This window comes from Pomacea canaliculata, linkage group LG2 (assembly GCF_003073045.1).
Source record: "Pomacea canaliculata isolate SZHN2017 linkage group LG2, ASM307304v1, whole genome shotgun sequence".
Classification (NCBI taxonomy): Eukaryota; Metazoa; Mollusca; class Gastropoda; order Architaenioglossa; family Ampullariidae; genus Pomacea; species Pomacea canaliculata.
Window position 1 is genome coordinate 36350092 of NC_037591.1, and position 13390 is coordinate 36363481.

The 13390-nt window shown below is 44.7% G+C and overlaps 1 protein-coding gene across 1 annotated transcript in view; it reads right to left on the reverse strand.

Annotated features, from left to right (window-relative positions):
• Positions 1-9254, reverse strand: part of LOC112555913 (multiple epidermal growth factor-like domains protein 6) — a 114558-nt gene extending 105304 nt beyond the window's left edge. Inside the window, 1 exon segment of the mRNA XM_025224495.1 lies at positions 8303-9254. Coding sequence (XP_025080280.1) covers positions 8303-8382 — 80 coding nt within the window. The 5' untranslated portion in view covers positions 8383-9254.
• Between the last annotated feature and the right edge of the window lie 4136 nt (positions 9255-13390).

A 13390-nucleotide genomic window follows, 5' to 3' on the forward strand; every position in this document is an offset into this window, starting at 1 on the left:
CACCTGCTTTTCAGTTTCTTGGGTGTCTGATGTAATGTCTATGTAATGCTGATGAAACAAGTACAAAGCATAAGAAAATGCACTTTTAACAAAAAAACTTTTAGGGGGAAAGAAAGCTGTAAAATGTAGGTGGGAAAGTGGGATGATGATGACAATGATGAGAGGAGGAAGAGTGTGAAGGTTAAGCAAATGAGAGGAGACAGAATGCTGTAGAGACAAAAAGGTGTAAAGTCTAGCAGGTGTAGGTAAACATGTCTTCATTCTTTTCAGTCATTTATCAATATTCCAACACAGAATAAGGAAATGTTCTTCCAGACAGAGAGAGACCTCCAGAAAATGTCGACAGCTGTGATACACAGAGGTGATAAACCAAGGTTCCCTCCCGTTCTCTGCTCACCTCGCCGCTTATTTCTTTGTTTCAAGACATTTCCAGAGGACCCACAAAACCGATAAATTCACGAGTTTTCCACACAGCCCCACAGTTCTAACCTCCACTAAAACCATGTTTGCTGCCCGTTAGTGTGTCGACAGCAAACGGACATTCTTCGCCAGCCCCGGAACCTTATCTGAGTAATTCGAAGATTGGGGCTGGCTTTATCAGAAAAGTACCTTCAAACAAGAAGTTAAAAAAACTGGAATTTGTTTTGTTCCACGGTAATCAAATTCTCCATGCACTTGCTTGACCCCGTCAAAGCTGGCACCTGGCCCTCCCCCCCACCATCCCTCACACTCTGTAGGTGAGCTAATCATTGCACACGTGCACACGTGTGTGCTTGTCTGTGTGTGTGTGTGTTCTCACTAGCATGCTTTGCTTTTTTTTTTTATTATTGCAGACTCTGGGAGTGAAAGATTTGTAAACAGCACAGGTAATGAAAGAGGTGAGTTACATTTACTTTGTTTATTTTCAGTTCCCACCTTTAGTCGCAAGATACTCACTGAAAGGATTTATTTTAGTCTCTTGACATTGCATACCTTGAGAGAAAACATTCACAGCTTTACATAGTTCTTATAAAAAAAATGTTCTAAGAGCTGAAGCAAGAGGTAAAGAATGTTATTGTTAGGTGCCATGACTGACACACACACACAGAGGGAGGGAGAGGGAGGCTGCCTAGACTCACCCACCACTCAGTTGTTGCTACACATCGACTCTTGAACTGAACTTGGCATTACAAGAATGTGGAGGACCCCTCTTCACAGTCTCTTAGGTATTGCTTAACTTCTACTCTACTAATGAGACAAACCTCCTCAACACAGTCCGATAACAATTATTGTGGGACCAAACCTTGGCGAGGGTCTGTTGTGACAGAATTCTTCTCTTTGCTAAGAACATCTGTCACGAGTCTCTGGTTAAACTCTGGAATTCAGTGGGATTTTCTCCCAAGGAATGGATGATGTCATGTTCATTTCTCTTAACTTTTTAATACAATATTAATGTTCTAATTTCATCCATGACGACAGTGACACAATGTTTGATTATGATATTACAATGGTTTCAGCATCACCTAGATAATTACATTCAGAAAAAATATTACAAATACAAGTGTTTGATATCTTTTGACTTTTATTCAATTTGTAAATTTCTCTGTCTATTAATTTGTCGCCTGATTTGCTGGAAATTATATCTCCTTATGCTCAATACTCTGATATTTTCCAGACCCGCCTTTCTCATCCAGCTGAGAATACCTATTCATGAAGAATTCACGGTTCAGTGGCGCCGTTGTTGTCAGGTAAAGCCCTCCTACTAGAGCTTGTTTGCGTCCATTTTTCTCTTTCATTCGTGAGACTGTATTATCATAATAAAAACATACCTGAAATGTTTAGAATATCTATGACAATTTTGAGGATGAATTATCCAGGGTGTGTATTCATGTCCAGGTACTTTTCTTAGTATTGATTCCAAAGCTGCTAATAGGGCGAGTCCCCCCAAGTCTACCCCCATGATAAAGTGCGAAGGTGGGTAAAGAACAACATAAGGACACAAACAAAGCGGGTGAAGTTCAGGTGTACGTGAGGTGCAAAGTTTCACCTGCACACTAAGTACGAGGACTGACGCATGACGCAGGTAAATCGCTTTGATCAGGGCGTGGAATGCAGGTGGAGTGTGGTGTCTTATGTCCGACACTTCACCGCCACCCGAGCCACCCTTCACTCCCGTTTTTGCTGCTACCCAGATCGACTGAATTCAGCTACCCCAAACATCACTACTAGAAAGGTGCAGGAACGGAGATCTTCACTTCTGCGAAGTTAATTTTCTTTTAACGAGGGCTTCGCCTGCGAGGGCGATAACTGTGACGTCATACTAGTGCAGCTCGCGATGTCTGTCTATATCCAGCAGGCAACAAAGTAATCACAAAGTTCCGTTAGCATGCATATTTTGGCTGTTTTGCGAAGCAATGTTCATTTATACAAGTTGGAAGGAGTAGTAGATATACTTGACACTACAAATAACTGCACGTGCCCCTTTTTTCAATTTTATTCTGACTCAATCGACGACAAATTCGACAAATAAAAGGACAGCTCAGTCCACCGGAAGAACAATGCGCAAAAAAGAACAATTGGTTGCCAAAAAAAAGGACAACCTGCTTCATAGGTCAGAGGTCAGAGCTTTGTGTTGAAATTGCAGATGCCAACGATTACTGACTGTATACTGTGCACTGTGTCCTACCTGATAACCTTTGAACTCTGCACACCATGATTTCCTACGTAACCACTGCCTCAAGGCAATTTACTGTAGGAGCTGCCGAGAACAAAGGAAGTCGCAGAAAGATAACACAGTTCGAGACAAGAAGAGTTTAAACTCTCACACTCCTCAACAAGAAATGTGTGTGGTTAGATGTGTCAAGGCAGTGCGTGCGTGCGTGTTTTAGAGAGGTTGGGGGTGGGGAAGGCAACACATGGCAGACTGAAGGACACTAAAAGAGAAATGACACTTGTCGACACCTCTTGTTCCCAGCGAGGGTGTTAAATGATAAATAAACCAACCTGTTGAAGCTTAAAAAAGCAACAGAATTATTTTTGTAAAGTGGATGAACTTTACTTAACCTCTCTCTCTCTCTGTCTCTTTTCACACCCGTTCCCATGAACCTGTGATGAAGTTTTTAGATACAAATGTCAGTATGTTTGTGTGTCTGTGCACAGGTATTTTGGAAATTTCCGGCTGTGCTGTCAACATATTCACTGACTACAGATAAACATCTGCCACCGTCACGCCCACTGGTTAGCTCACACTTATTTAATCCTACCCTAGATAACGCCCATCTTTTCTACACAAGAAAATCTTTCACAGAATCTTGCACTGGGCGGAACAAGTGCTGCTTTGCTAACTGCCTCCCTCATTGTGTAACAATTTACATTATTACCTGTCCGACCAATTTCCCTGCGCAGTCATCCGTGGCGCGTCAGAGGCACAAAGGTTTATCTCGCCGCCGTCACCGTGACAGGACAAGGGAGTGACGAGACAGGTATTTGCATGTAATTTCACCTGGAATCTCCTGTACCCCAGGCACGCTGGTAGCAGAGAGGTAACAGGAACGTGGGACAACATCAGAGTACGCGGTGGTGTAGTGGTTAAAATACTCGTATGTCAACACTGAGGTGAAAGGTCATGGATGTACGTCTCATCTCTAAACACTCTCAGTATGTGTAGCACCTGTTCGTAAGGCCATCCAGTCTCATTCCTCCCACAACTCACCACTCACAGCGAGCAATCACCCTTCGGTGGAAGCATTTTCCCCACGAAACTAATCAACCAATCAGCGTACGCGTACTATGCGGCTAGACATTTGAGTGGACCTTGTAGGATGCTTCATCAACATTATCAACCTGTCGTCTGCTCTTTTTTTCTTTTCTGTTCATTCATTTCTTCTACCTAATTATTTTTTCTTTTTCTTTTTTTTTCTCCTACTTAGTGTTTCCCTGTGGCTGCCCTGCAGTCTGGAATTCGGTTTCACCTCATCTGTCTTGTGTTTCCACTTTGGAGTTCAAGCAAAGACTCAAAACTCATCTTTTGTGCCTTACACACCGCTCAAGTCCACCGTTTGTTGGATAATGAGTGGAGTGCCATACAGTTACTTGTTGCTGACTAGGGAATGAACAAACTGTAATACTGCAATGAATCCACACGAAATTGGATCTCTACAAATGATAGAGTACTCAGATATAATTCCATCCGTGCATCCTTCCTCTCTTTCAGTCTATGTTTTCTAATTATTGTATTTTTTCTCCTTCCTTCGTTCTCTCCTGCTTCCCATTTCCCACCTTTATCACATGTGAGCGATACATCCGGGGTTTGACTGTTGCCTACAGAGAAGAAGGAGAAATCGAGAGAAGAGTGGTTAGAGCATCAGAGGCCGGAGGCACACCGTCTAGCCGGTTCGATACCCGTGTAACCCAGTTCACTTTCTCATAGTTGACGCAGCTGCTGAGTGATCAAGTTACCTGATCGCTTTGGAGGTTGTGAAAAGAAAAGGCTGAGAGAGAGAGAGAGGAGAGGGGAACCGCCCTTACTATCCCCGTGGTAAGTGGGTTCTTTAATTCATTCCCGAGGTTCTAGAGGCTGCGGGGTGATCTTTACCTTTTACCTACAATACAAGACCCGCTTGCCGTGTTGAGTTGGATCATAATGGGTACATTTCCTATAAAGGATATTTTTCTTCTGTGGAACCTTTCATCTTCGTCTTTCTCCCTCTTCCATTTCATATCTGTGGGCCATTGTTGTCTCCAAACACATTCACGCCGAACCTACAAAGTACCATTAGCTTTTATTTATTTTTGTTTATTTGACTTGCCTGCAGGTCTTCCATCCCGAACTGTGTGACTTGGGGTCAGACATCTGGTCTAAGTTTAGACGTTACGTCATCGTAAAACTATCACAGACGTTATTTTTAGCATCATTTCTTCCGTCGACTTTAATAAATATTTAACTCATCGCCAAAGACATTCACGGTTTGTTAGTCTCTCTCGCGTGCGAGCGCGAGATACACATCGCACTGTAGTCAAGGAAACCAGTGTTTTCGCCATAGTCCGACTATTGTCATGACAGACCATGCCAAACACCAGGACAGTCGTGACAAAACAAACTGAAACACAAACATAAACGTTAGGATAAAATTCCTCAGGTATCCACCCACTCCACTCCCTCTACCAACCCTCCCCCTACTCTCCAACCCGAACAATGTGAACCGACACTTCAAACCACAAAGCGTAAACTACGACAGAATCACGTAGTGTCGACGTAGCGTACAGGTCAAAGGGCGCGCGCCGTGCGGTTTACGTAAAATATCAAAGAAGGTCAAGCACTTTAGGGTTTCTAACGGTTTCTTCACGGTAAGTCTGTTGCCATGACGACGGTCTGGTGGCGGGTTCCGATGTGAGACTAGAAACCAGGTAAAGAAAGGTATCTCGGGAAGGTCGTTACAGCCGAGGTCCCGACACTGCGGCTGGAGGAGTGAGTTATCTGAGCGGCCAGGTGGGAGCGTCGCAATAAATTTTACCTGTGCGCGGGATGCGCCCGCAGTCGCGACAGCTTTACGGTCCGGATGCTGGCCGCTGCGACGCCAATGACGCAATTTCCAGCGCGAGCTTCGTCACACGCAGGTGGAGACGCACGTGTAGTGCGCGTGTCTTTAGTGGTGTCATCCCAGTGTTAGTCTCATCCTGAGTCGGGATGTTAACAGCGTGTAAACGTGATCCACCTTGATCTAAATATTAGTCAAGACATCTTTCTCACACACACACACACGTGTGCGCGCGCACGGACAGGTAGCCCAGCACGAGAACGACTTCAACAATAAGCTCGGAGGTTCAAGATTTCTCGTGCTCACCATCTTTTCTCCATCTTGGCTTAGCGTCAGCCACATTTACCGCAGCAGGGATAGAGCACACAAGTATGCTATAAGTATGTTTGTTTGTCTGTGTTCTTAGTGTCCTCCAACACACCTGACTCCATTTCTGACATGACACTTCGCCGTGTTGCGACCTCTGACCTTCCAAAGCGTCAACGTGGCTTATACAACGGATGACAAAGCAGACTTCTGTGCGTTGTTCTCTCCACGCCCCACCCCTTACCCCACCCAAACAACCACCATAAAAAATAAACTGTACTCAAACTGTAAGAATATCCAGGCCATAATAATTGATAACCATCCACAAAGTTCAAGCCTTGTTTAAAAACTGCATAAGTAGGGCGAGAGTGAATAAAGCTGAAAAAAAATTTAAAATTATGATAAATGAATCTGCAATGTTTGCAAAACGTCCTCTCGGTTGGGTGGAGAATGATGTTCAAAGAAGAAACATTGAACCTGAAGTATACTACTACTTGATTAAGCTCCCTCAATATGCTGTTCACACGGTTGAGCCCCCCTATCCCCCTCCATTCTGTAAAAGGACTGGAAATGCCCTCTCCACAGGTAAGGAATGTCCAGGTCTACCACATAAATAACTTGTCACGCCAGCTAGTGACGTGCGGGACCCTTGAACTGAGGTGAGCCCTGCTCACTCTTGCAGAAAGCGGCGCTATGCCTGGGCGCAGCAAGCGTTCAAGTGAACAAAACATCTTCTACCCGCAGTACAGTGAGCACGAAGCCACAGCAAAGTCACACGTACCCGAATTATGTGAAGCGACAGAGCGGGTAACAGTCGAGGGCATTGCGGTTATGCATGCCTAATTGCAAAGAATGGGGTCGGGCGCAAGTGCACTTGTAAATGCACCCGCTGTCAGCAGCCGCTGATCCCACCCGACTGCAACAAGCCGGGTACTTTAACACAGCATTTAAAGAAAAGTTATTCGTGAATGAACATCAAACAGCTGGGTAAGCTTTGAAGAATGTTGCCGACAGCGGTTACTAAAAATGGCTGCCGTACCCTTGCTGGGGTCATAAATATATCATCGCCTTTTCTTTTCTTTCTTTTGCAAACGAGCACAAAGCCCGGCCAACGCTCTAACGGGGACAAAAAAAGAATTTGTTGTTCTCTCACTCACACAAACTTCTTACTAAGCAGTTTTCACACCAAGTACCCGACAGACATTTGTGTTCGAGTCCGACTGTGTCTGGTGTTGTACACGTGTTGCTGTTATTCTGCAGTCTCATACCTAGCTTGTCTTTGTTCTTCAATGTTTCCGACGTGTCTTTATAGAGGTATATAGAGGTCTTTATAGAGTTACTGTAATGTTCATTATTATTTTTCTGAGCTGCTGTTGGTATATACGGGTGATATAAGCATTCTACATCTTTCCGAATACTCCGCGTGTATCAACGAAAACAACATTCTTTATGAATTTTTGTCTGATATTTTAGTGGAAGTGTTGGTCGTTGTCCAAATCGTTCCGGACATCAAGGTGCGCTGCTTTATGTTCCTCAAGGAGTAACAGGGAATAAACATAAACAAATGCAAGGAGTTCCGATAAACATGTGGTACCTGCACTTTTTGACCCCTACCCTAGAACTCGAACCATTCTGATGTATCAAAAAACTTTCACCTATTCTGAATTTACCTAAACACAATTTGTTATTCTAACTTTTCTCTACAATTTTGATCAAACTGCAGAGCGGTGTGTGTGGACTTTCTCACCTGGTGTTACAGTTAGACGATCAAGCGATTGAAGACAGGTGACTGGGAGAGAGAGAGAGAACGAGAGACGGAGGACCAGGTGGACAAGAGAGAGAAAGACAAAAGGAGACAGAAGGAAAGCCACTTGACCTCCGTGTATGATATATATCACTGTAAAATGTCGCACAGGTCTAAGCGCCGACATTAACAGCAGTCAGCAGGCTGCCAAGGGTCTCGGGTACCGCACATTATTTCGCGAGATTAATCTCACCGAGGGGCAATGGATGACACGCGAATATCTCGCAAGCATTTGCTGTGTCCTTGCTGCGCTCGTCAAGACTTCAGAAGGACGCGAAGTTGACAAATACATCCCCGAGTCTTTCATCATAAAAAAACTCACCCCAAAAATATGTTAACAAATGTTAATATTGTGCAGGGGTTAAAAGTTCGCCATTATCGCCTGTAAAAATGTCGTGTTTACATACTTCTGTGAAACATTTTTTTGTTTTCTTTGACTCACCCAACCACCCCCAGCTCATTCATCTTTCTGCTTGTTTTAGTTGTATTCAGTAACGAATTTTGCCGCCATTCAGGGATGACAAAAGCTGAAAATATTATTATCGTCATTTCTTTTTCCAGATTATTCTCCTTTTAGTGTTAACACCTGTATAGCAAGCAAGACATAAAGCAACAACAACAACAGTGAACACATATTTATCTTAGGGAGAAACTGTAGGGTAGTTAAATGACTCACATCCCAGCCTGTAAATCCGCCGTTAGAGCAACTGCCAGCGTTCCCAGGAACACCAGCCACACTGCAGGTAACGTCCTCATGATGGTACAGCGATGACGTCACACACACACAACAGTAAACTTTCAGAGAAATACAGACTGTTTCCGTGGGCACTCTTTTCTCTCCCCCCTGCTTCCCTCCTTGTCACTCTCCCTGCCGTCTCCACTTAGCCGACAGAATGTAAGACACACGTGTTGACGATCATGTAGAGAACTTCTCCATCCCGCGTGCAGACGACGACTGCACGTTTCACAGCCTCCAGGTGGTCCTGACAACCGGCTCGCGGCGTGCTTCTCTCCCGTTTGTCTCTCGCTCCTTACTTTGTCGTCCGTGGCCCGCCTGCTGGTACAGTTAATTGCCGGTCCACTCAAAAGATGTTAAAAAAATTATTGAAAAAATAAATAAACAAACAAACAAAAACTCTGGCTCCTGATCAAGGATTAGATCGGGGGTTTCTCTCCATTGGATCCACGATAATGAGGTTCATTACTCACGACAATCGTCAAAACAGTGACAATCGCGGTATTAACGACAGCAGGACACAGTGAGACAGTTTGTTGTCGCTCCAATCCATCGCTCCAACTCGCGCACCCCAGCTGTTTGACAAACCACGCCAAGCTTGAAAAGTTGTGGAAATACCCTCGACGCGGCCTCGTCTTCCGTAGATACTAAAGCCAGAGAGAGAAAGAGAGTGTAGGTGTGTGTGTGCGTGCAAGAGACGGGGGAAGGGAGAGAAGGAGTGAGTGAGCGAAACGAAGCAAAGGCAGTCGTTCGTTCACACGAGGGGAGAGAGAGAGAACGAGCGCGCGACGAATGCAAACGCCAAGGTTGAGCCGCTTGCCAACACGAGCTGAAAAGAGCAGACACAGTCCTGTGCACTCGTCGACATTCTCAACCACCCAACCACCCAAGCCCCCCCACAACCGGGGGTAGAGGGAGGTCTCACTCGCTCCACGCTCGCGGGCCCTGGCAGGGGTGGAGCGACTGCCACCACGCGACGCGCTGACGACAGGCAAACCTGCCGCGATTGTCGACATCATTGTCTGCTTGAGACATTTCACGCTGAGATATTACAGTTAAAGTCATTACGAATTAAGAAAGAAATGAAAAAAGAAATAAAATAAAGACATGGATCCTTTAATGATGACTTTTGTCAGCAGCTGAACAGAAATTATAACAAGCGTGGGTAGAGGCTATTTATAGCACTAATAATATTCAGTCGAATTTAATTATTTTACAAAAGGGAACTTTAATTAACTGCAAACATAAGTTTAACCGTTTTGTTGCCTTTATTCAAACAAGAAGTTCATGAAAAGTTTTTGTGTAGATACGTGATGTTAGTGCAGACTGACAATGGCAACGTCACTACGTGGTGAGGGTTACGTGACGTACCCTCGTCCGAACGTTTCACCTGAGTGTACCCGTACTTAAAAGTGGGCAGGGTGTGTAGACTTTCATATTTCGGGTGACTTGACAGCGACTTGCACCTGCGAAAATATTAAAATAAATGCAGGAAAGTTTGACAATGGCAGGTTTGTTTATAAAACACTAGAGGTGAACTACGTATACACCGCGGGTAGGTCTTGTGTGGGTGTGTGATCTCTGTATGCATGAGTGCACCCACGGGAGGACGGGTACTTAGGTTTAATGGGTGTCATTGCAGACATTTGTGAATCTACTTGTCTTTTTTTTTATGAGTCCGATTTCAGGATCGCTACACAAACATGTTGATGTCCCGCCAGTGATCCATGTTTTCAGTGAGACAAACACAGTTGGTGCTGAAGCTGTAGTCTATAAAAATTATTATTGTTGTTTTGTATATCTTCCATAGTCATACTATCGATGTAAATTCATTGTTCATTTCTCCCTTGAAATAAACTCGGGGTTAAGATAAACCTACCCCACGTCTACTCTGTACAGTTCTAGTTCTTCCTCTCTCTTGTTTGCCTTCATTTCCTTCTTTTGTCTGTCTTTCACTCCCTTTCCATCAAGATCTATGATATTTATAGTACGTTCATTCCTGGTTTAGTGTCTGTTCAGGTTGAAGCTTGGTATCAAGACAACTAAGTCTTCAGCTTTAAGATGGGGAAGCTGCTGCTCATCCAAAGACTTCAAACGTGCCGCTGTCGGACAGGTAGACAAGGTGCGGCAGGTAGAGTTAAATACTAAAGTACTTGACAGTTACCTGGAAGGAGTGAGATCAAAGATACTAAGTACCAGTAGTTAGTATCTTGGGTGAGATCGCACAGCTTGTATTAATGATAACAGCGCTCTGATCGTTCACCCTTTGCTCGGCGCTGACCCAGGGGTCAAGGTGTGGTGGACCCGCGGGACGGTGCACAATCACTCGACCTGTCCCTGGGGGCGGCGACAAAGGTGAGTTTGAAGTGTGGGGGGATGAGAGGGGTGCAGGAGGTCTGACGACACTGAGGTCACGATGGCCGCAAACTTGAGGGATCAGACACTAGTACAGCCTCGGAGGGATGAAGGAGTCGCAACTGTCAGCGATCGGACATCGTCCTGTCTGTTGTCAACCGACGACATCATCGCCCATGGGGGCTAGGAATGGAGGAGGGATGGTTACTGAGATTAGACTGGGAGGGAAGGAAGGTTGAAAGCGAAGACAAATGTGTACAAATTGTACTATTGCTATATGTAGATGGTCTTCAACGCACATCCGTTGTGTGTATCATTTATGTATGTGTTTTCCGTTGTTGTATGACGAAGAACACACCGCAGTTTTTGTCGATGCTAAAATGTGCATTTGTGTGTATGTATGGAGAGGCCCATCCAGGGACTTGAAACTAAATGTTAAGGTGGATGCTCCATATCTCTTACAAGGACCAACAAAAAAATGACTTCGTACCCAGCGCTGTCGCCACCCTGGAAGGTCCCCACACCCCAGGAATCACTGTCTCAAGAAACATGGATGGCAGCATGACACTCTAAACAAGAAACCTTCTCGAAGACAATCCTCCAGAGATACGTGGGGGGAGGGCACCATGGGGGTAAGCTAAGAAAGAACTGGGTGGCTAATGGGAAATTCTGGACAGGTCGCCCAGTGAGACAATTGTTAGACATCGCACAGAACCGGTCCCAACGGCGAGCCTTCGGCGCTGTTGTGTCTCGTCTGGTGTCTCCCCACCCCACCAACACCTACCCCGTGTACAGGTGGATGGGCGAGACGAGCGGGTCGGCTAGCTCTGTGTGTGGCTGGTGCCAGTTAATGATAATGAACGCAGGCTTGTGTTGAGTCTGAAGGTTGTAAGAACTGCTTCTCCAGCACCCGAGCCTACCAACAGACGCCATCCCGTTTGCTCTCCCATGCACCCGCCTCTCTCATCTATCTCTCTATTTGGCTCAACGCATTTTCAGCGCGAGAAAAGAATTGGAGAGCGAAAGAAAGAAAGGGCTTCACTTTTCCGATATCTTCTACCAGATCACTTTGTTCGGATAAACTGAAGGTTGGCTGTCCTGGGTTCAGATCTCTTCTCCAGCACACTGTTCTTTCTCTGCATGTGGCTTTTGTTTAAAAGGCTTGCTGCCTTTCCATGGTATACCCTTAGTTGCTGCTTTGGTGAAAAACACAAGTTCCACCCATCCCACCCCATCACGATGACAGTGAGAATCTTAAGGACCTATAGCCTCAGGTCTTACTTACCTCCGAATTCGCAGGGTCCATCTTAACGCATTTTTCATCCAAGTACTCTCACTCTTCATCGTTTCTCAATAGTATGGAATGTAGGGAAACACCTTCTATGAGATCAAACCAACGAAATTGTCGATCCTGCTAGTGTCACTAATTATTTTTCTTTTTCTTTTTTTTTTGTGTCTGACACTGAAATCGCCCCAAACATCTAAACTCCATAACTTCCAACCCATGTCACGTACACCAACATATCTTTTCTTAAAAATTGTCTTCGATTGTGAGATTGTACAAAAACTTATTTTGAAGCAGCGTTCTTTTGGTGGAGAAGATTATTGGCGAGGATTAAATTCGCTCATGTCCATAATATTTGAGCAAGCTGCCCTTTGTCCACCGTGGGAGCTTCTGAATATAAATGGTCTAATTAAGCTTTCCTAATCACGCCGTGCTTTGCCCTCGATTCACAGACGGCGCCTTTAAAATGGTTAGTAAAGGGCTTTTCGTTTGACCAGTCGAGAGGTCCCACATCTAGCTCTTCGATCTCTCATCTGCCATTGACCCGGATGGTGACCTGTCATTGATCTCTCGTCCTGCAATTAAGTGTTTGGGGCGCCAGATGGCTCAGTGGTTGGAGTCCTGGCTTGTCCCTGCCACGAAGAAGATTGTAGGGTCCTGTGTTCAGGTCTTCTCGGGATGCAGTCTTTTTTCTCTGGAGATGGCCCTTGTTCACAAGGCTCACTGTCGGTGGTTTTCTCGGAAAAAACAGCAAATTTCCTCCAGTCGACCCAGCTGTCAGGAACAGGTACCTGACTTCACTGAGGGTTCGGGGAGGTAAGGCAGGGAGGGAAACGAGATGGGCACAGTTCTTACATAAGAAAAGTGTGATCTTTAAAATCTCACTCTCCCACGACCTAAAAAATAATACATGACATCTAACATTTTAACCTTTAACTTATAAAGCTGCCTACATTTTTAACTACAATTAGTTCCATTCATCATTTGCCATCATCGGAGAACCCCAAACTTGCCTCATTTCTAATTCCGTTTTCCCTGAATTCAGCCACTTTGTGTCTAGTTGTCCGCTGCATCATTTGCTATAATATTGTTTTAAAAAATATATAGAACTGAATTCAGAAAGTGCATTAATGAAATCCAGTTCCAGCCATCTTTCTAACGTGAAAAAAATATTTTTCTGAAATTTTTAGTCCTAATAGTGATGACAGTACGTAACAGAACAAGACGACAAAACTAAACGATGTCTGACTAGCTAACAAGAGCTTATTAGAATGATGCTAACTACGTTTGCTACATACAGCAACTTCTTTAAATCTGACCTCAGCGACCCTGCCGAGACGTGACGAGGACTTAATGAGGGCCTTGTGCTTCGCTTTTGCCCAAAATTA